Here is a 20,163-nt window from a genome sequence, read left to right as displayed (position 1 = left end):
TTTACCAAGTGTCATCCTGTGCAGACCCCCACAGTCCCACTCAGACGCAGCAGCACTTTCGGGACTCTTCCAAGGGAATAAATATTCAAAATAATTCTAACAGTAACTGTAGAGCACACCAATATATTTAAGTGTGCAATTAACAGGGACCTTGTGGTAATGATGAAAAAGAAAGGCCTGGGGATGGGTGGGGTGGGGCATGCCTGAGGCCCCCAAAGTGGGGTGAATGCAGAGGAAGAGCTGGAACCCAGGTCTCTCCCTGAGCCAGGGACCTACCAAGGCAGGCTTGCGTCCGACAAGACTGAGCACCAAGACAGAGAGCACCGGGTGGGCAAGGGGTGAAGAAAATAGACCTGCTGGTATCTCAGATTGGAGGCCTTGACCAAGCCTACATGAAGAGAATTCTAGCAGCTGGGAGCTGGCGGCCCAGACAGGCTCCTCTGTCCATCCCAAAGGCCAGCAGGCTGTGTCCTCCTGCCGCCCCCACCCTCCGTTCTGCTCTTTGCTCTGGTCTCTGTCCAGCCTGTCTGGCTGACCTTCCCTGACATATGGTTGGTCCACCCTTCTCTGCACGTGTCTGTCTGTCCACCCTTCACACGTCTGCCCCAGCGCAACGGCCTCCCTGCATCCCTGGGCCTCCTAGCCGCCCTGCCCCGCCCGCCGCTGTGTGGGTGTCGGGCTGGCTGTGCGCAGAGGGGCGCGGCTCGGCGCTCCCACCTCCCCCGCGTCCCCATCTCAGCAATGACCCGGGCCGCGCTGCCGCCGAGCTGAGACCCGGGAGCCGCGCCGCCGCCGAGGAGGACCCAAGAGGGTGACAGTGGCGTGAGCGGCGGCGCGGGGACGGCGACGGGCAGCGAGGCGGGGCTGCCGCAGGGCAGGGCAGGGCAGGGCAGGGCCCGGGAGACCGCCGCCAGCGGCTCCTTTAGGGATCGCGGGCGCGGGTCCGCTCGGCCCGGCCCCGCCGGTGCGCCCCGCCCCTGCACGCACAGCAGGCCCAGGCGGAGCGGCGCGACGCCCCAGCCCAGCCCGAGCGCCGCGACATCCGAGCGGGAGCTGGAGCCCGAGCGGGACCCGAGCTGGAGCCGAAGCTGGAGCGGGCACTGCGGCGCACGGAGCGGAGCGCGGCAGCCAAGCCGAGTAAGGGGCGCGGGGCACCGGGAGGGCCGCGGAGGGGGTCCCGGAGGCTTACGCACGCGGCCGGGGACGCGCTGGGCGGCGGGGGACGCGGTCCCGAGCGGAACCTCAGCGCGCGCGGAACTGAGCGCTTTCCTGGGACCCCTGCGGTTCCTGCTCCCGCATCCTCGAGGGGGTCACAGAGACCTGCTCAACCCCCGGGAAATGCAAGGAACCCGAGGTCTCCCGCCTGCCTGAGTCTCAAACGAGTATCCTCCGGTGGTGGAAGCCCAAGACAGGGTCCCCAGCCCCGCGCCCTCGGTTTGCAGGGTCGCAGACCAGCCCACTCAGGAAAAGACACTAGAGTAAACTCTTGCCTGGGTTGGGAGAGGAGAAGGATTGAGGTTCTAAGAAGTTTGAGCTTGAACCCTTTCCCACCACCTTAAGCCAGGAAGTTTGACGCTCCAGCGGGCGGCTCACCTGGACCATGCCCCTGATATTGTAGCACCTAGGACAGAAGGAGCTTCCTCACTGCTCCTCCCCGCCCAAGGCAGACTTTCCCAAGTGTGTCTCTTGGGAAGAACCCGATGCTGAATCGGAGGTGGCGGTTCCGCTGACTGCGCAGCTCTGAGTGGCACTGCCACCTCTCTCCAGATTACTTCCCAAGCTGGGTAATGCCCACTCTGCCCCAGCTGACTCTCCGTCCTTCCGGCTCTTTTCAGTCCGAGAACAGGCGAGTAGTGTCGACCCTGGGCTACCTTCTTCAGCCACTCCAGTGCCCGCATGGGCAGCCAAACCCAGGCTAGGAAGGGGATAACACAAGTGACTTACCGGAGAAGTAGGGGGCTCCAAGAGTCTTAATTCACTGAGTCCAAGTGCACCTAAGGGCCAACAGAGGGCCCTCTAGATTCTCAATTGTAAGGACTGCTTACTTCAACCAATGACTTCACCACCTCAGTTTCCCTCTTTGAAAAGTACCCATCATTCTGTTAGTGGATTGTGCAGAAACTTTGTAGCCATAAAACACCCTGGGCTGATTCCCTAGCCGTGTGATCTCAGGCAAGAAACTTGACTTCTCTGAGCTTCAGTTACCCTTACCAGAAACATACAGAAGATGAATCCAGCTCATTAGCTGACTCTTCTGGGGCACCTGACATATTGACTGCATTTGGCCACAGGTGTCATTTCCTGAGACAAAGTGAATTTCCCTGATGTGAGGGAACATGATGCTGCCCTCCTTCCTGCCCTCTCAGAAAGCCTCAAAGCTCCCCTAGCGCCTACTGACATCTCATTGCAAAGCAAGACTTTCTTTCCTCTTAGCCTTTCTTTCTCAAGCACTTGTTGGCATCCTCTGCCCTGCCCAGACCCCCTCTCTGTGCCCCTGTGCAGGTGGTAAGAGGCTCACTCACTACCAGGGGTGCCCTGCCCTTTTTCCTTTGGCTGATACTTGCTGCCCCAGGCTGAGACACCCCACATGATCGTTCATACTCTGTACGCACACCTTTGTCCCCTCTGGTTTGGGTGAAGGGAGGATCACCTTCCACGGGGTGGCTTAGGTGAGCCACGGTGATGGTTCCAACAGGTAACAAGAAGCCCAGTCAGTGGACAGTGAGGTCACCATGAGTCAGAAGGGTACCCTCTGTGTTGATTCCTTGCTGACCATGTCCCGGGCCAGTAGGTCACAGGACCATGATAGACCTGATAAAGGAATTGGAGCTAGTGACAGATAGCATGTTTTGAATTTAAGAGCTGCCCTGTTTCCTGGACAGGATCCTACTGAGTCTGGGCAGCTGGGGCCTTAGGCCCAGAGCAGACCAGTCAGATGCCCAGGGCTTGGGGAAAATATGAGCATCCATGGGGGCAGGGAAGCAGGTACGATGTAGGAGGCCAGGAGCATTGGTGGAAAGAAATAGAGGACACCCAAGTCCCTGCCACCTAGAACTGGAATGAAATCAGGAAATGTGTCCACCTGTTGCTGGACAGAATGGCTGCCTCCTTGGGGTCCTTCTCAGAAGTCCCTCTCTCCTTCTTTTGTAACCTCCTCCATCCCTCCCCCATTCATTCACTAGGGTGTCCCATTCCCTGCAATTTCTATAACCCTTTCCCCTCCTCTTCCCAAAGGAGTTCATCAGCAGCTAATTAGGTTTGTTCTGCTGCTTCACTCAGTATTTGGAGCGCAGCTGATAGAGAACGTGATGGGGATGTGGGATGATCGTGGGTCTTTGGCAATAATCAGCTGGACACCCTCAGAGGACATCACTGTCATTTGAAACCCTGGTCACAAAAGTGCACCAAGCATGGGGCAGGGCACAGGAAGGCACTAATCAGCTCGCAGCTTCCTAAAAGGGAAACTGCGACCAGGGAGGCTTGACCCTGGGCAAGTGAGCAGAAGGTAGTTTTGTGACTGTGAGCACAGCTCTTGGAGCTAGAGGCCAAGTTTACGGCATTTGATTCTGGGCAGGTGGCCTCCCTTTCACAGCCTCAGTGTTGTCTTGAAAATGGAGTGAGTGTTGATTGCACACCTGTCAGGACAGTTGCGAAGACTAAAGAACTAATGCATCGGAGGCATGTGACTGCATCCAGTGGACGTTGGCCAGGACCGCTGCCACCTCTGTGTTGTAAACACCCCCACACTTGAATTTATAAGCACGGGGCATTTTCTCTTTGATTTCAGACGACAACATTCTGGTAGAGTGGAAGCAGGGAGGCACATCCTATAACCATCCCCACGGTGTCAGTGAAGAATACCGAGGCTCTGGAAGGTTAAGGACTGGAGCTAGGTATAGAATACTTAACATCACTGTGACTCACTGTAATTTCACATGAGTTTGTGAAATTGATAATTAGCACGTTTTAACTCCAGTGCCATGCAGTTAGTTATCAAGATGATCCCTCCATGGAGCTCTTTAATCATTTTGTGTCTGAGGGCTGAAAATGAAGGTGCTTACTATAAGTCCATGGGCTATCACATTTTTAGACACTCCTTTTTTTTTCTGTTCAAACAATTATCAAACTCATTTAGTCGAATTGACTTAAAAGAGCAGTCTCCCACTCATTATCTACACCTCTTCAGTTTCCTCTGCAGCACTTACCACCTCCAACATCTATAGCCCTTATTTGTCTGTTACCTTCCCTCAGCAATACCACTCACTGGGATGTCTCCTGAGACCGGAATGGCACTCAACATTTAGTATGCTTTGCAAAATCATAAGGTGTCATGCAAAACAGGAGGTCTGCTACTTTTATTATTCTTGCCAAGTGTTCAGACTGATTAAAAACAAAATGTTACAGCATGGGAGACACCATTCCCTCAAATATTTGGCAAACACGACTTGCTTCAGGAGCTGGAAAAAAATGGCTCAGTGGTTAGGAGCGCTTGCTGCTCTTCTGGCAGAAGAGCAGAGTTTGGTTCCCAGCACCCACACCAACAGAGGCACCCGAAACTCCAGCTCGATGAGATCTCATGCCCTCCTCTGACCTCCAAGGCACACACACATTTGCACACATGAGCATATGTACACACACAGGCACACAGAAAAGAAGAAGAAATCCTTTAAAAGGAGACTTGTGTATGTATCAGGGATAATTTGATGCTTGTTAAAAGGAATGAAGATTACAGGCCTGGTGATGCAAACGGTAATCCCAACCGCTCTGTAGGCTGAGACAAGGACATCATGGGCTCATGGCAACTCTGGGCCACAGAGTGAGGTCAGTGCCGACCTGCGTTATTTAGTGACAAAAATAAAAATAAAAATGTTTAAAGAATCCGAGGGTTGCAGTCGATGTAGCTCTAGTAGATCTCTTGTGTCACATACACAAGACCCTGAGGTCAATCCCCCATACCATGAGCAAAGATTACTTTTCCAGTGTCTTTATGAACCTTCTTATCAGCAAATTAGATGGTGAGCTAACTTAAAAAAGAAAAAAACAGCCAGGCGGTGGTGGCACACGCCTTTAAGCCCAGTGCTCGGGAGGCAGAGGCCAGCCTGGTCTACAGAGCAAGATCCAGGACAGGCTCCAAAGCTACACAGAGAAACCCTGTCTTGAAAAAAAAAGAAAAAGAAAAAAAAAACAAGAAAAAAGAAAAATAAAAAACCAACTTCTCAGTAATAAAAGAAAAGTTCAAAGGCAAATTAGCTTTAGCCTTTTTCAATGAACTGGCCTTGAATTTTTATCCAGTTACTTTCTACCACAAGAGGTTCTTTTCTGAATCATTTTGATGATCTTTCAGATTATAAAATCAATATGTTTCACTGTAGAAAATTTCGGATACCATAAAAAATATAAAATACATGAAAAACTCTCCTTAATCCCTCCAGTGTATTCTATTTCCGTCCTAATCTTTTGCTGTGTATGAATGTTTCCACTGGGATTTTCTTCTACAAAATAAGGATCATGCACAGTTCTATAACCTGTTTATTTTTTCTAAAATAATCAGGATTCTTTTTACATTTAACATTATACTGAGAGTATATATGTTATTAAAATTTTTGAAAAACATGATTTTATGGCTACATAATATTCCACTATAACTGCATGCCATAATTTGTTCAGTCTGTCCTCTCCTATTGGTGGCCACATTGGGATTATGTCATATTTTATTGCTATAATTAACACCTGCCTGGGTCTCTTCTGATGTCACCGAGCCCTGAGTTAGGCTTCAGTGTACTCTTGGGCAGGACCAGGCCAGCTTGCAGATGGCCAAGCTCATGAAGTTGCACAGGACATCAGACCTCTATGTCTTGGCCACAGTGGTGGGATTTGACCCTGTAGAATGGTGGTTCTCAACCTGTGGATCATGACCCCCTTGCCAAACCTGTGTCTCCAAAAACTATTTACATTATGATTCATAACAGTAGCAAAATAACAGTTATGAAGTATCAATGAAAATAATTTTATGGTTGAGAGTCACCACAACATGAGGTATATTAACGGGTTCCAGCATTAGGAAGGTTGAGAATCATTGCTATAGAGGAACACAATTCTGGTAAATTAGGGCAAGTAGAGATCCAAAAACCTCCAGACAGATCTTGACCAATCCAGTACAGCACACATGTGGCCAGATGTTGCCCAGAGAATCAGAGGTGCTCACATACCCTGTCTCTTATAACATTAGAACTCGAGCACCTGCCAGCAAGCTTCAAGGCCTCTTGCCCACCTCTGTGGCCATTGTCCTCCCCCACTCTCCCTCCCACCACTGCTGAGTTCATTCTCCTGCCTTTAACCACAGGATAAATAGTGTGGGATGTAGCAGCACTTATGGAGGCCTGAACCTCCCCATTGAGGAAGTCCCCAGCTGGGTCCTTTCCTGTGACAGTATAGAGTTCTGTTGCTGGTGTCAGACCTGCTGGGTACGGTGGATAGCGCTCTTACAAGAGCAGAGCATCTAACCAAGTCCAGGAAAATTTCTCACTTCCTTCCTGCTCTGAGTGACGTCATTCATTCACTCCGTAGTCACTGTGCACTTTCTGGGAGCCAGGCTGGGTGCTAGGTTAGTGATGGCACTTAACACCTACACTCTGCAGTTCTCTCCTCTGTACCTGAGCAGACTCAGAACCCTGATCACCACTCCCCGTTCTCACCCTCTTATCTCAGGGCCAGTGTCTGTCAAACTCACCACCGCACTTTCCCACCCAGGGCATTGGAGCCCTCTGCTCCGCTTAACTGGAATCTCCCCCTCCCGCAGGGACCCACCCAGCTGGCTGACTGTCTCTTACCTCTGCTCACCTATCACCCTCCTCCCAAAGCCCACTGTAGCTGCTTTATCTATACCTGCACACCTGCCTCTGTCCTGTCTCCCCTATCATCTAACATACATGACCACCTGTAGCCGGAGAGGTGTGTGTGGGTAGACACAGCCGGTCCAAGATTGACTCCATCTGCAACTCTCAAGACCTGGTACACACGGAACCAGTGAGAGGCCTCTCACCCATCGCCTGTTGTTCAGGGTCACCCTAAGCCCAGAGAGGTCTTTGGGAAACAGTGGCTGTCCGGCTATGAATCTTCCTAGGAGCCCTCTTTGGGCAAGGTGGCTCACCCCCTTGCCAGGCCCCTTTCTGTCAGCTCTAAAGCTTGGAAAGCTGTCAGCATGGGACAGCAGTGGCCCAGTATGTCACCTGGCCTCGATGACATGGCGAGAGCTCCAGCCCATTCCCAAAGCCTTTCCTTGTCCACTGTCCTCTTCCGTGAGGCAGCTGGCTCCTGGGTCCAGCTGCAGTCTTGGTTCTGCGTCTCCCCTGGAAGTACTCCCCAGTAGATCCCACGCCCTCCTTTATCCGGGTCTGAGTGTCCCACAAGCCCAGAGTGGAGGTATGCCAGGAGCAGGAACATAAAGGGATGTACAAATGACGTGGTCTAGCCACACACCATTCAGCCACTTCAAAGCCTGGAGTGCCGCCCGCCCACCCTCTCTTGCATTCCCAGCCAGACAATCCAGTCAGAGATGAGTCACAGCAGGAAAAAGCTGAGTGTCTGATGCTGGGCTCAGAGAGAGAGGCGGGCAGGGTAATGGTGACCTCGAATGGGCCCACGCTCTCCAGGACAGGTGGGGTGCGCTCCCTACAGACTGAAAACCATGGTCTCGGCCACCTGAGCCAGGCTTGTTCAGCGGCTTCCATCACTATGCCACGGCTCTGTTCACATGCAGGGACCCGGGTGGGTACTAGTTCACACGGACACCATGCATCCAGCCCCTTTCTCCTGAGGACTACAACAGAGTTTTGCCCAAACAGAATGTCTGATGCACCAGGCAGTGGTTTTCCCGTGGGTCACTTGGAGATTCTCTAGTGGGCAGAGGGAGGAGAAAATAGACTGGGAGGTTGAACATCTTGCTGCTTCTTTAGAGTCCAAAGAACCCCTCTTGAAGGCTAGGGATATGGGTCAGGAAAAGAGTGTTTGCCTATCATGCATGGGGCCCTAGGTGCAGTGGCACACATCTGTAACCCAGTGTTCAAAAGGCTGAAGCAGGAGGGTCTTGAGTTCAAGGCCAGCATGGGCTACATAGGAGATGTGGCCTTAAAAAAAATAATAAGAGAAACAAGAAAAGAAAATTTCATATGATAAGAAAAGCTATTCCTTATGTTGCCAAGGATCTGAGGGGACCCCTTGCAAGCCTGGATGGGATGGGTGCTGGGAAAGTGCAGCCAGAGGCCATGTGTAAAGTGTTAGCTGTGGTCCATGGTGCAGAGAATGGTGGCCCTGGCTGTGACAAACATCAGTGTCACAATAGGCAACAGGATATATGGAGATGATGGACTCTGTACAGAGAAGGCCTGCCTCTTGGCACGTGGAGCATCACTTGAAGGCTGTCTCTACGTAGTACCATATGTTAGTATCAGGCATAGGTTGGCTTATCCCAACATTCCAGATACTTTTGAAAATGTTCTTTAAACTGAGCCCCAAGCTAGTGTGTACAGACCATGCTGACCTTCCATGTTCCCAAGATGCTCTGTGTTTAAGATCATTTAGAGTTGGGCTGGAGAGATGGCTCAGAGGGTAAGAGCACCGACTGTTCTTCCAGAGGTCCTGAGTTCAATTCCCAGCACCCACATGGTGGCTCACAACCATCTGTAATGAGATCTGGTGCCCTCTTCTGTATATATAATAAATAAATAAATAATTCTTTTTTTAAAAAAAAAAGATCATTTAGAGTTGGTGTCAAGGATGTCCACATGCTGGGGAAGCACCCCCATTGTTACTGATCTGTCACCAGCAGTCAAGGAAGCCTCACAAAGAGATCTTGAAAGCTGGGATTTGATGGTACCATGGAAGTTCTCCAAGGAGATGGGCCAAGAGCAGTATGCCAGGGAGAGAAAACAGCCCCAAAGTCCAAGAGACTCACTGTAGCCTGACCGTGAGCTAACCAGAACACCAAGGGCCACAGATCTCCAGGGATGCCACAGGTAGTAAGTGAGGGGTACCAGGAGTGGCAGGGTCCCTGTGTACACAGTTCTTCCTTGAGCTCTTGTCTGTGACCTTGAGCAAGAAACCACCTCAAGCCTCTGTTTGCTCATCTGCACAATTGAAATGATAGTCCTCTTCCCTAAGGTCCTGTCCCAATAGGGCAGGTGACTCTAGGTGGCACTTAACAAGTGTTCGGCTAATGTGAACCACATGTATAGAGCCACGTGTCCCCAAAGTCTCCTACATAGGACTGTCTACTTGAGCTGTTGACCACATGTAATACAGGAGTTCTCAGGCCCTGGACTGTGAGACATGCATCCTCCCCATACTCTGAGAATCATCAGCCTTCACCTCAGAGTCTCCAGGGTCAGTGAGAGGAAATGGTGGCTCCAGAGAGTCCTCCCAGAGAGGCGGCACCCTGAGGGAAGCCCCTCAAGAGAAGATGATCTGCACTTCTCCATGGCATCTGGTGTCCCCAGGAGCAGCGCTTCAGGAAGTACCTTCAGCATGCACTTATTAAACGCCTGCATTTTGCCAGTGCACTGGAGAGTTAGGAAGACCCCAGGGCTGTGGATGCTGGAGTGAGTAAAGGTGTAGGGGAGCTGTGGAAAGGGTCTGAGCAAGGGACTGACACATCCATTTTGTCTTTAAAAGAGATTTCTTCAAGGACTGGAGAAATGGCTCAGTGGATAAGAGGCTTTCTCTGTAAGCATGAGGACCTGACTTAGGACCCCAGCACCTGCATAAAAAAAAAAAAAAAAAAAAAAAAAAAAGCCAGGCGTGGCCATGTATGCTTATAACCCCAAACCCCAAAGCTGGGGTGGGGATAAAGACGGGATCTCTGGGGCTTGCTGGCTCCAGGTTCAGTGAGAGACTGTGTTTAAAGGGAACGGGGTAGAGAATGAATGCCAGAACAGGACACCTGGTGTCTTCCTCTGGCCTTCACACACGTACAGGCATGCACAAGCATGTATGTGTGCACATATGTACACACACACAAACACACACACACACACACACACACACACACACACACACATCTCTCTGAAGCAATAGGATGAGTTGTCAACTCACTCATGTGCCCTCCTTAACATACACATGTATGAGTTGTGAGCTCACTCACATGCCCTCCTTTACATATACATGTGTGTATGTACACACAGACATAGTACCCTCTGTACATCCACAAACGGGAATGCAGACATCAGTTCTCCTCACGTGTAATCTTTGAAAGCAAAGGTCACAGGCGTTAAAGTTCTTCTCTAATCTTCTGGTGTGTAAATTGGTTCTCTTAGCAGCCTGAGAGCTCACCTCCTACCCTCCCTCCCTAGGTCAAAACTCTCCCTTGGTTTCTATGGAGACCAAGAGTGGATGTCAGGCCAGCCTAGGCTCACACTGGGAAAGCTGAATAGTGTTGAGAGGTGAGTGGCAAGTCACTGCTTACAGAGGTGTCCCCAGATGAGCTGCATTCCTCCTGACTCCACAGAGAACAAAGAGAGCACCAGGAGATCTGTCACACATGCCAGGTCCTCCTGAAGCTTGTTCCAAGCTTATCCCCACTTTCCCAGGAAGGATATGAGGTTCAGGGAGGTGAAGCGCTTTGGCCAGAGTGACTTTAGTATTAAGGGATCAGGGAGAAGAGCAAGGCAACCCACAGACAGCTCCCTTGTTCACTTACTAAACAGAAATGCTAGTGTTTCCACGCAGTATGCTCAGCCAATGGGTTCCGTCCAAACTCTGTGCCTGTTTGGAACAGAAAACACCCGTGGAAAGGGGCTCTTAAGTGAGATGAGGCTGAGAACCTCTGGGTGTGACTCCCACAGGTAACTTCCGGCCACATGGTGTGTGACCCCAGCGTCAGGGAGGCTAGTGGCCTCTGAGACTGGGGGAAGGGGCAGGCTGTTTCCCCTGGACTCAACACCCATGGTCCTACTCAGTCACCCCCAAAAGTGCATTTTGGGGGGCTGGAGAGATGGCTCAGAAGTTAATAGCCCTGGCTGCTCTTTCAGAGGTCGCAGATTCAGTTCCCAGTGCCTGTATGGTGGCTGACAGCTGTCTGCAACTCTCCTTCCAGGGGACTCAAAGTCTTCTCCTGGCCTCTAAGAGCAGCAGGCTCACAAGTGGACACAGACATATGGGCCCGCAGAATGCCCATCCACATAAAATAATAATAAAATTCTTAAAGTGAATTTTAGTCTCTGAAGTCAAATGTGCCTCTTGACAAGAAGTAAAAGCCCACACTGTGTCCTTTGGGAACACACAAGGAGGGACTGACTGGGTTCAGATCTTTAGTGGCATGAGACGATGTTGCTCTGGAGATGTAAAGGAGGTAACCGGGCATAGCCCAGCTACACTGGAAATTCAGGTGTCACACAGAGTTCATATGGAGACATATTGGGGTAGGGAAGAGGCATTTTCCTTCTACTGGCTTTTATTTCTAAATTGGAGACCTAATATGTTAGGCACCTCCCAAAGGGATGTGCTGACTGCTGGGAGAATGAGAGAGAAACAGATCTGGAGTCTCACCCCCAGCCTGTGGGCACTGTGTGACCTTGGCCAGGCTACAAGACTTCTCTGAGCCTCAGTTTCCTTATGTACAAAATGAGGAGGAAAAGAGCACTCTTGGAGGGAAACCATAATACAGTTTGAGCTGGGGGTCAGGGAACAGCCTCCCAAAGCCAGCCACAAAGCCTGGAGAAGGCTTCTCTCACCTCTGGGTGTTTTGCCCTATGAAGTGAGGACTGTGAACCAGTCTTTAAGGCTCCTTCCAGCCCTGACTGCCCTAAGGCACTCAGGATACTACAGTCTATGGAGGATGCGGGAACAGTGAGTCTTCCACAGTAGAACTCCATGGCATCACACTCCCACTCCAGGGTCCACCCAAAAGAGAGATCCACCCTCCAAACATCACTGTGACCCCAACACCCACTCACCCTACCCCTGTACCCACACCCCATACCTTAGAGCCCAGGGATCCCAGACTAGGAGCATGTTCACAAGTCCCACCCCACCAAGTGATGGTTCAAGTGATGATGTAAACACACGACCTGTAGAGATGGTGGGTGCTATAGGTGTCCCATCTCCTGCCTGTTTGTGTCTCCACAGGTGAGTGGAGGGGCTGTCCCCTTAAGAAGTCAGAGCTGTGCTCGTGGGCAGGCTGGCTCCGCTGTTCTGCTCCAAGGATTACATGTCCTTCAAACGCCCTTGCCCCTGTAAGTCTCTCCCTTATCCATCACTGCCGGGGTCTAGCTACTGCAGAACTAGAGGGTGGAGTTGTAAGGATGGCACTGGGATGTTTGGCCAAGGCACTGAGAGGAGTCTGACCAGGGCTAGGGTGGAGAGACTTGGGGGTTGGGGTGTGGAGGGGAAACACAGGCCATCCCGACATCTATAGTGGGCTCCTTGGAAACTGAAAGTCACATTTTGTCCTGTTCCCAAAATGTGGATCAAGTTTCCTCTGAAACATAGTGATGCATTCTCCCCCACCCTCAATGCCATGGCCAAGTAACTGTGGGAAGTGTTGGGTGAGACATGTTAGTAGTTTTTGCCCCTGACAGCCTTTTCAGGGTCTTTTGTGTGTGGTTTCTGTGGGAAACAAAAGCCTTAAGTTCTTCCTACACTTAACTACTCACAAACAATGCTTCATGAATTTGGGTCCTACAGAACAGTTCTTTGGGGCAGACTGCCCTAAGGAAATTCATCCCATAGCTCTCACCAGAAAGCCCCCACTGACTGAAGAAAATGCATGGTTTTGCATTCAAGAGTCTTCTCGTGATGCCCCAATGTGAGGAGTCCATGGGTAGACTAGCCAGATGCCCTCTTGGAACGCAAGACAACAGCCTCCCTAGACTCTACGAGTTGGTTCCACCCTCTCAGGCAACTTTCATGGCTCCACAGCAGAACCTGCTTTCCCGCATTATACCCCTGAGCTCCCCAAACTGGCATCACTTATAGTTTGGGGGGCATGCCTAACTGCCTATCCTCTGTTGAGAAGTCATGGCTGTGTGTTGAGATGACATCAGAAGTCTACCGCCTGATGCCTTGGTGTCCACACTCACTGGATGACCCACACCTCACCTGTCACTAAGGTCTGCTTATGTTTCTACCACTAGTCTGTGCTGTCCTGGGCTGAGCACATCTCTCTCACATAGTCACAGCCCCAGAAGCTAACACCTAGAATATTGAGGGAATGCCAGTGGAGGAGAGGGGAGGAGCCTGCATGTCCCATGCAGGTGGATTCAGTCAGAGTCTGGGCAGGGTCCTCACCACTTACGTTGGTTGCGGGGTAGAGGCTGGCTGCAGGTTCATCTGCCAAAAGTATAACTAGATGTGGTGAAGCTCAGCCAGATACTGGCCACCGAGGGGAGGCAAGGGGAGGGAAAGGGTCAATGTGACTATTTCTTATGGAGGTCACAAACACAGACCCTCCAGATCACTGTTATCACTGCTGGGACAGAATCCGGAAATGAAAGCTCCTGTCCCAGGCCAGCTGCTCTTCAAGGCCTGGGGATACCTGTCCTGCAGAGGACTAATACAGCTGTGTTCTTACCCCCTCTCTACTGGTGTGACCAGGGAACTGGGGAAGAAGGAGGCTAGGAATACTGAGTGTGGCAGGCTTTCTAGAACTTGAGAGCCTAGATTTTTGTGCTAATAGAGGCCATGGCCTCCAAACAGCTCCCCCTCCTCCTCCTGAGGACTCAAGGTTATAGTCACAGATATTATAGGGCACGAGAAAGCAGTGCGTGAATGTTTCCGGTCCACTTCTCCCACCTGCTACCTGACAGGCCTAATGCCTAGCATACGGTAGGCACCTAATAAGTGCATGTTGTATGAATAGTTCCATATTCAAGCACTGTGGGTGAGGAGCTGCAGGCAGCTATGGGGAATGGAAAGTCTCAAAGCTCCCCTAGCCTATCTGGGCCACACAGCCCTGCCTCTGAGATAAAGGGGTGTCTGAGCCCCTAGGCCTCCAAGAGCTTGGAATACTGTGGGGCTCCAGGGAGCCTCTTTGCCTCCCATTACCCAATCAACTTTTTCCTTTTCTTCAAAGTCACCCGAGAATTGCGCCATCTCTCCCCCTCACCCTGCACACTCGTTTACTTCACCACAGCATCCGTCTCCTTGCCTAGACCCATACCCCACCCATTTGCATTTGCTGAGTCCTGTCCACTGTTTCCAAAGCTCAATTGTATCTGACTTTGTTGTTGGCTTCCACTATCTTGACTCCTGACCCCTCCTAGGTTCTTCCAGCCACTCTGTTTGCCCATCCTGTCTGTCATGGCTCCTTTGACAGTGGAGGGGGGAAATTGTGCCTTTCCCTGGGGCTTAGCAACAGCCCCTCTTCTTGTTCTGCACAGTCAGATTCATCCTCACTCTGCTGCTCTGCTTCTGGCTGCGGCCCCTGGGCTGGCATTTTCCAGGCTGCCTGTCCCAGCTTCTCCCAGGTCTTGGGAGGTATTGGGGGTGGTGCTTAAAAACCAGGGGCCAGGCACGTGGAGCACACCTGTAACCCTGGCACTTGGGAGGATCATCGCTAGCTCAAGGCCAGTCTGGGCTACAGAGTGAGTTTGAGGCCAGCCTGGGCTACAGAGTGAGATTTTGTCTCAAATTTTTAAAACTTAAAAATAATAAAGAAAATAAATATTTATGAGGAACCCCAGGAGTGGCCATATGGGGCCACATGCCCCTTCTTTTTAACACCTCTTTTCCAGTCTAGAGCTGCTCTATGCAGTGAGAAACCTGGCAGAGACCACCATGCCTTTCTTAGCTCACCCGATTTTCTTGCCAGGTTGTGCAGAGATGCTGCAGCCATGAAACCTGGAAAATTCAAAGCAGGAGACAGTTTGTTCCCGTTTACATCTCTGCACCCTTCTCCCCTATGGTTTAGAAATGCAACCCACAGAAGGAAAACCAAGCCCAAAGGTTTCCCAAAGAAAGACCTCCATCCAAGAGTCAGAGCTTGTGAGGTCTGCAGAGAGTGGACGGCTCTTGGTTGCCTGGGGCAGAAGGCAAGGTGGGCAAGCCAAATGGCGCTAAGCCACCCCTGAAAACAGATCTGCCAGCACCTGTGGACACTAGAGATGTGGCATGCTTCTCTGGCCTTCTGGGAGTTGGGCAGGCATCAGCCATAAAGGGCTGAACTGTAGGTCTATTGCCTCCCAACCCCATCTTCAGATACGTTGGCTCATCTCTGCCCTTCGTGGGGCACCACCAGCAGCTCTCCAAAGCAGCCCCATTGGGAGGTTAAGACTGAGGCAGAAAGACAGCGAGAATAAGAAAGAGGAAGACAGGGAAACCCTGTCAGGGAAGCCTGGAAGCCTTCTGGCCACGTGGCTGGAAGAGGAAAGGGAGTTCCTCTGCTTGAAGCCGTGTCTGTGAGCCTTTCCCAGCCTGCTGAGGCCTTGTCTGGAGCTCTGAGTGTGGAGGAGGTCTGGTGTTCCTCAGGAAGGCTGGGGGTGGGGGAATGGGTTCCATCTGGCCCCTGCTGGGCAGAACATTCCAGGACTCCCTGGGGACCCAGGCTCTAAGCACAGATGCCACACATCCTCTTCATTGTCATCTAGCAGATGGCAGCACCATGTAGCTCCCTGTGTGGTGGGGGCACACTGCTTCCCTATGGCCTCTGGGGACAGATCTGAAGGAGGAGGGTTTTTTGTGGGGGGGGCAGGAGACTAAACATGTAGCAATAACAAAATGAAGGAGGGGGAGACGTGCCCCCCAATCAATGGAGAAGTCGTGTAGGCACACCACTGTCAAGTTCGTGATGGCTGTCCAAGACTTGGCCTGAACCTACAGCCTGGCAAAGGCCCCCTAGGCCGACTTTCCCCCTCGGAGTGGAGGCAACGTTGAGTTGGCGTATGCGAGCATCTTAGCACTGATGTTTGCCAGCTGTGTGAGCTAGGGCAAACTACTCACCTTCCCAAACCCTCAGTTTGCTCATCTGTGAAATAGATGTGGTGGAATCTTACAGTTTGCTGCTCAGACTTGAGGGGCCACAGGGAGCGTTTAAGCTTGGTATCAGGCTCTGAAAAGATGCTCAAGAAACTGTCCCTCTGCTTATCTCAGTATTAGTCATGTCTTTAATGATGGTGATGGGAAAACAGAAGGTGTGGCTTTAGGAGTAAATTGGGGATTTGGACCGTGTGTTAGCTTTCTGCTGCTGTGACAAAATGCCTGAGATTATTAACTTAGAAGGAAGACGGGGGCGGGGGGGGGGGGGTATTTGGCTCATGATTCGGAGGTTTCAGCTCATGGTGAGTTGGTCGTGATGCTTTGGAGCCTGTGATGAGGCAGGACATCATAGCAAAAAAGCATGTGATAGAGGAAGCCTGTTTGCCTCATGACAGCAAAGAAACACTTGAATTCCCAATATCCTCAAGGGCGTATCCCTGGTGACCTAACTTCCTCCTGCAAGAAGGCCCCACCTCTTCAGGGTTTTACCACTGCGCATCATGGGTCTTTGGGGGACATTCACAGGACAGTGGTCCTTTGCTCTGATTGTTGTCACAGTTACCTCTGCTACTATCAACACAGGAAAGGACTTGAGGGCAAGAAGGGAAGATAAGGGAGCACACTCAGCAATCCACCATTTCTGTATCCAGAGCAGACAGCACTAATCAATTACGGTACTCTTTCCCAACAAGCCTGGATGTAAACTCAGAGTCAGTCTAAATGCTTGCTGTTACTACCCAAAGATCACAAGTCTTTGTCCATCACTTGATGAAGCAAGGCACCAGGGTGCTGTGGATATCATTCTATATAAATAAAACACTGATGGCCAGTGACCAGGAGGAAGTAGGTTGCCAGGCAGGAAGTAGGTGGGACAAGGAGAGAGGAGAATTCTGGGAAGCGGAAGGCTGAGGGGAGAGACACTGCAGCCACTGCCAGGACAAGCAGCATGTGAAGACGCTGGTAAGCCACCAGCCATGTGGCAAGGTATAGATTTATAGAAATGGGTTAATTTAAGATAAAAGAACAGTTAACAAGAAGCCTGCCACAGCCATACAGTTTATAAGTGATATAAGCGTCTGAGTGATTATTTTATAAGTGGATTGTGGGACTGCGGGGCTTGGGGAACCTGGAGAGAAGCTCTCCAGCAACACCAGGGGGAAGTGACTTTAGACAGTTGTTTATCCCTGGGTCTCAGTTTCCTCACCTATAAAGTGGGAGTTCATAAAAGTATGCATGTCAGAGGGCTGCTGTGAGGACCCAAAGAGGTGGCTCGGAAAACCCTTATAAAGCCTTAGGATCCATATTTCCTGTGGCCTTCTCTCTTCCTTGAAAAAATTCTACAAAGAAGGGTTAATGTGCCCATTCTACACATGGGGAAATCGAGGCTTAAAGAGGTGAAAGAATTAGTCAAGATGCTACAGCTGGATGATGATGGGGTCAGACTGGAGTTAGGGTGATCAGGTCTCAGTTTTAGCTAAACCACGGCTGGATCAACATACAAGGTAGAGCCCATTTTTTCCCCCACATAAAGCTAGGTGTGGTGGCATGTGCTTGTAATCCTAGCCCTGGGGAGGCAAAGACAAGAAAATCCCCAGACTTTGCTGTCCAGCCAGTCAATGAGCTCCAAGTTGAATGAGACACCTCACCTCAAAAAATTAGAAAGGAATAGAGGATGCCAGGTTCACCTCTGGCATCTGCACAAATGTGCACATACTCACATGAGCAAAAACAGTGTGTGTGTTTATTTATAATGTATCAGGATGGTATGAAGCAAATACAGCAGGATGGGGTGGCAGGTAAAGAATGAGTTAAGAAGATGATGCTGGGGCTGGAGAGATAGCTTAGCGGTTACGAGCACTTACTGCTCTTAAAGAGGACCCGAGTTCATTTCCCTGCACCGGCATGTTGACCACCAACTGTAATTCCAACTCCAAGGGATCCCACGCCTTCTTCTGGCCTCCACAGGCATACAAGCATGTGGTGCACAGACACATGCAGGCAAAACACACCCATACACATAAAATTGTCAAACAACTATAAACATTGTTAGTGATTCGGGGAGACCGAGTCATGTGGGTGTCTTGTGGAAGAGAGCGCTGAATAGGGGAATTCAGAAATGGGAGCGGGTATGGCTTGTTCCAGCATAGGAAGGACAGTGGGCCTGAAGAAAATAGGGAAGGTACCAGAATTACCACATCAGCCAGATGATGCAGGGCCTTGGAGGCCATGGTCAAACTTTGCCTTTTGCTCCCTGGGAATGTTTGGAGAAGTATGAGCTGAGAAAAGTTTTAATCACCATGGTAGTCAGAAGAGGCTGGAGGGGGACCAAAGGAGAGGAAGTTGGGAGGCAAAGAAGTAGCCTAAGAGGTAGTGAGGGCCTAAGACAGAGGTTAATGATGAGAATAGACTGGAAAGGGAAGCCATTGGGATATAGAGTGGATGGGAAGAAAGGGCTCATGAGTGACAGTGTTGGGGCTGAGCATGTGGAAGGACAGGTCTGCCATTTGCTGAGCTGGGGGAAGTCCTGGAACAGCTGGCGAGCTGACTGAGCCAGACTTGAAGGCACACTGTGTCTGAGATGCTGTGTAGACACCAGGGTGGAGATGCAGGCAGACAGCTAGACATATGAGCCTGGAGTTCAGGGGTGAGTCTGGAGCTGGAGCTGTAAATTGGGGAGCTGTCAATGTATGGGTGCTGCTCAGTGCTGAGGAGCTGGATGAGGTCACTGACAGGACAAGTGTGGGGAGGTGAGGAAGAGAAGGAACTCAAGAGTGAGCACTGCGTTGGTGGAGGGCACGATGATTTCCACATCCAGTGGTCTTGCCGAAAGAAGTATGATCCCTCCAGTTGGCACCCAAAGCCATGTTCGTGGAGAGGATGGCATTCTCTCCAGCCAGGGGATGAGTAAGCACACTGCTGATCCTCTGCCAAGGGTTCCCATGAGTTAGCCACCCTGGCACTCAGCTCTGCCTCCACTGGAACCGTGCCCAGGGCTCAGGAGAGGATAGTCATCCTCTGTGCCACCACCACAGAAATGAGCAGCCTGTCTGCTTCAGAAACAAGACAGCAGGTTCTGGTGGGGGAAACAACCTGCCCAGAGGCCCTGCATTCCTTCTGAGTCCCCAAACCCTCGGCTTCTAGAGGCTGCTCTCTGAACTCACCCCTCCTCCTTGAAACTTGAGGGCACCTCCCTGTGCAGGTTTTGAGAAACTCATCCTGCTCAGTGCCCCCCACACCCCTCAGCCCCCACTCCTCACCCCTCAGCTCCCACCTCTCACCCCTCAGCCCCCTCCTGTCACCCCTCAGCTCCCACCTCCCACCTCTCACCCCTCACTTCTCACCCCTTAGCCCCCATCTAGCCTCCTGGCCCTGCATCCCTGGATGGCATGTGTTCTCAGCAGGAAGGAAGGGGTCGAAGGGTAGGGTGTGGGAGTAGGTGTGTCCTGATGCAGTGGCAGCACGAAGGTCTGAAAGAGCCAGGCTCAGTCAACACTGGAGCAAACCTAGTTAACTCATCTGAACCTCTGCTTAGCCCCTTGTGAAGTGAGATAATTGGGCCCAGTTTCCAATGTGATCTGAGGGTCTGGTGAACACACAGTGTGCTCAATAAGGTTGATTTGCCCCTGATTCTTAATCCCATAGTCATAGCCAGACCTGCACTCAGACTTCCCTGCAGGGTCCTCCTGAGACTGCCCCCTCCCTTCCCAGCAGCCCCAGCTTAGCACAGGGACTGCCCTTCAATTTTGACAGGCTGTCATCAGGAGTCCACCCCACTCCCGCCCCGTCCAGATGTAAACCAGCTTCCTTAGCCCTGTCACGTAGGCTAGATGTAAGTCCTCTGCAGGACCTGCTCCTCCTGGAGCTCAGCCCCAACCTCCTCTCACACACTTGCGGAAACTGAGTGGAGACCAGGCGCTAGATCGAGTCACAGAGCATGTGAGCGGGCGCCACTTCAGTATCCCACCCTCACATGAAGTGCAGCTGCCACACGAAAGTGAGAAAGGAGAGAGTCTCCAGCTCTTGAGTCCAGGGAAAGAAGACCGGACGCCTTTGAAAGGGAGACTGTGGCAGAGCTGCTTCAAGGGACAAAGGTTGTCACAGCAAGGTCCCTGCCCCACCCCTTATACCCTCACCCACCCCCAACACACACACACACACACCATCCTCACTTAAGAGACTGGGGATAGTCAGAGAAGC

General features: G+C 51.4%; 1 protein-coding gene across 2 annotated transcripts in view; it reads left to right on the top strand.

Moving 5' to 3' along the window:
• The first annotated feature begins 968 nt into the window (after positions 1 to 968).
• Positions 969 to 20,163, top strand: part of Bean1 (brain expressed associated with NEDD4 1) — a 53,173-nt gene continuing 33,978 nt past the window's right edge. The window contains exons 1-2 of one of the 2 annotated variants that reach the window (XM_076571610.1): positions 969 to 1,137; positions 12,121 to 12,227. In XM_076571610.1, the coding sequence (XP_076427725.1) occupies positions 12,203 to 12,227 (25 nt within the window). In that variant the 5' untranslated portion in view covers positions 969 to 1,137; positions 12,121 to 12,202. The remainder of the gene's footprint in view (positions 1,138 to 12,120; positions 12,228 to 20,163) is intronic. The other variant, XM_076571611.1, reaches the window with a different exon arrangement.

Source organism: Peromyscus maniculatus, chromosome 5 (assembly GCF_049852395.1).
Source record: "Peromyscus maniculatus bairdii isolate BWxNUB_F1_BW_parent chromosome 5, HU_Pman_BW_mat_3.1, whole genome shotgun sequence".
NCBI lineage: Eukaryota > Metazoa > Chordata > Mammalia > Rodentia > Cricetidae > Peromyscus > Peromyscus maniculatus.
Note: the sequence above shows the minus strand (reverse complement) of the source record. Positions and strands in the feature narration are given on the sequence as shown.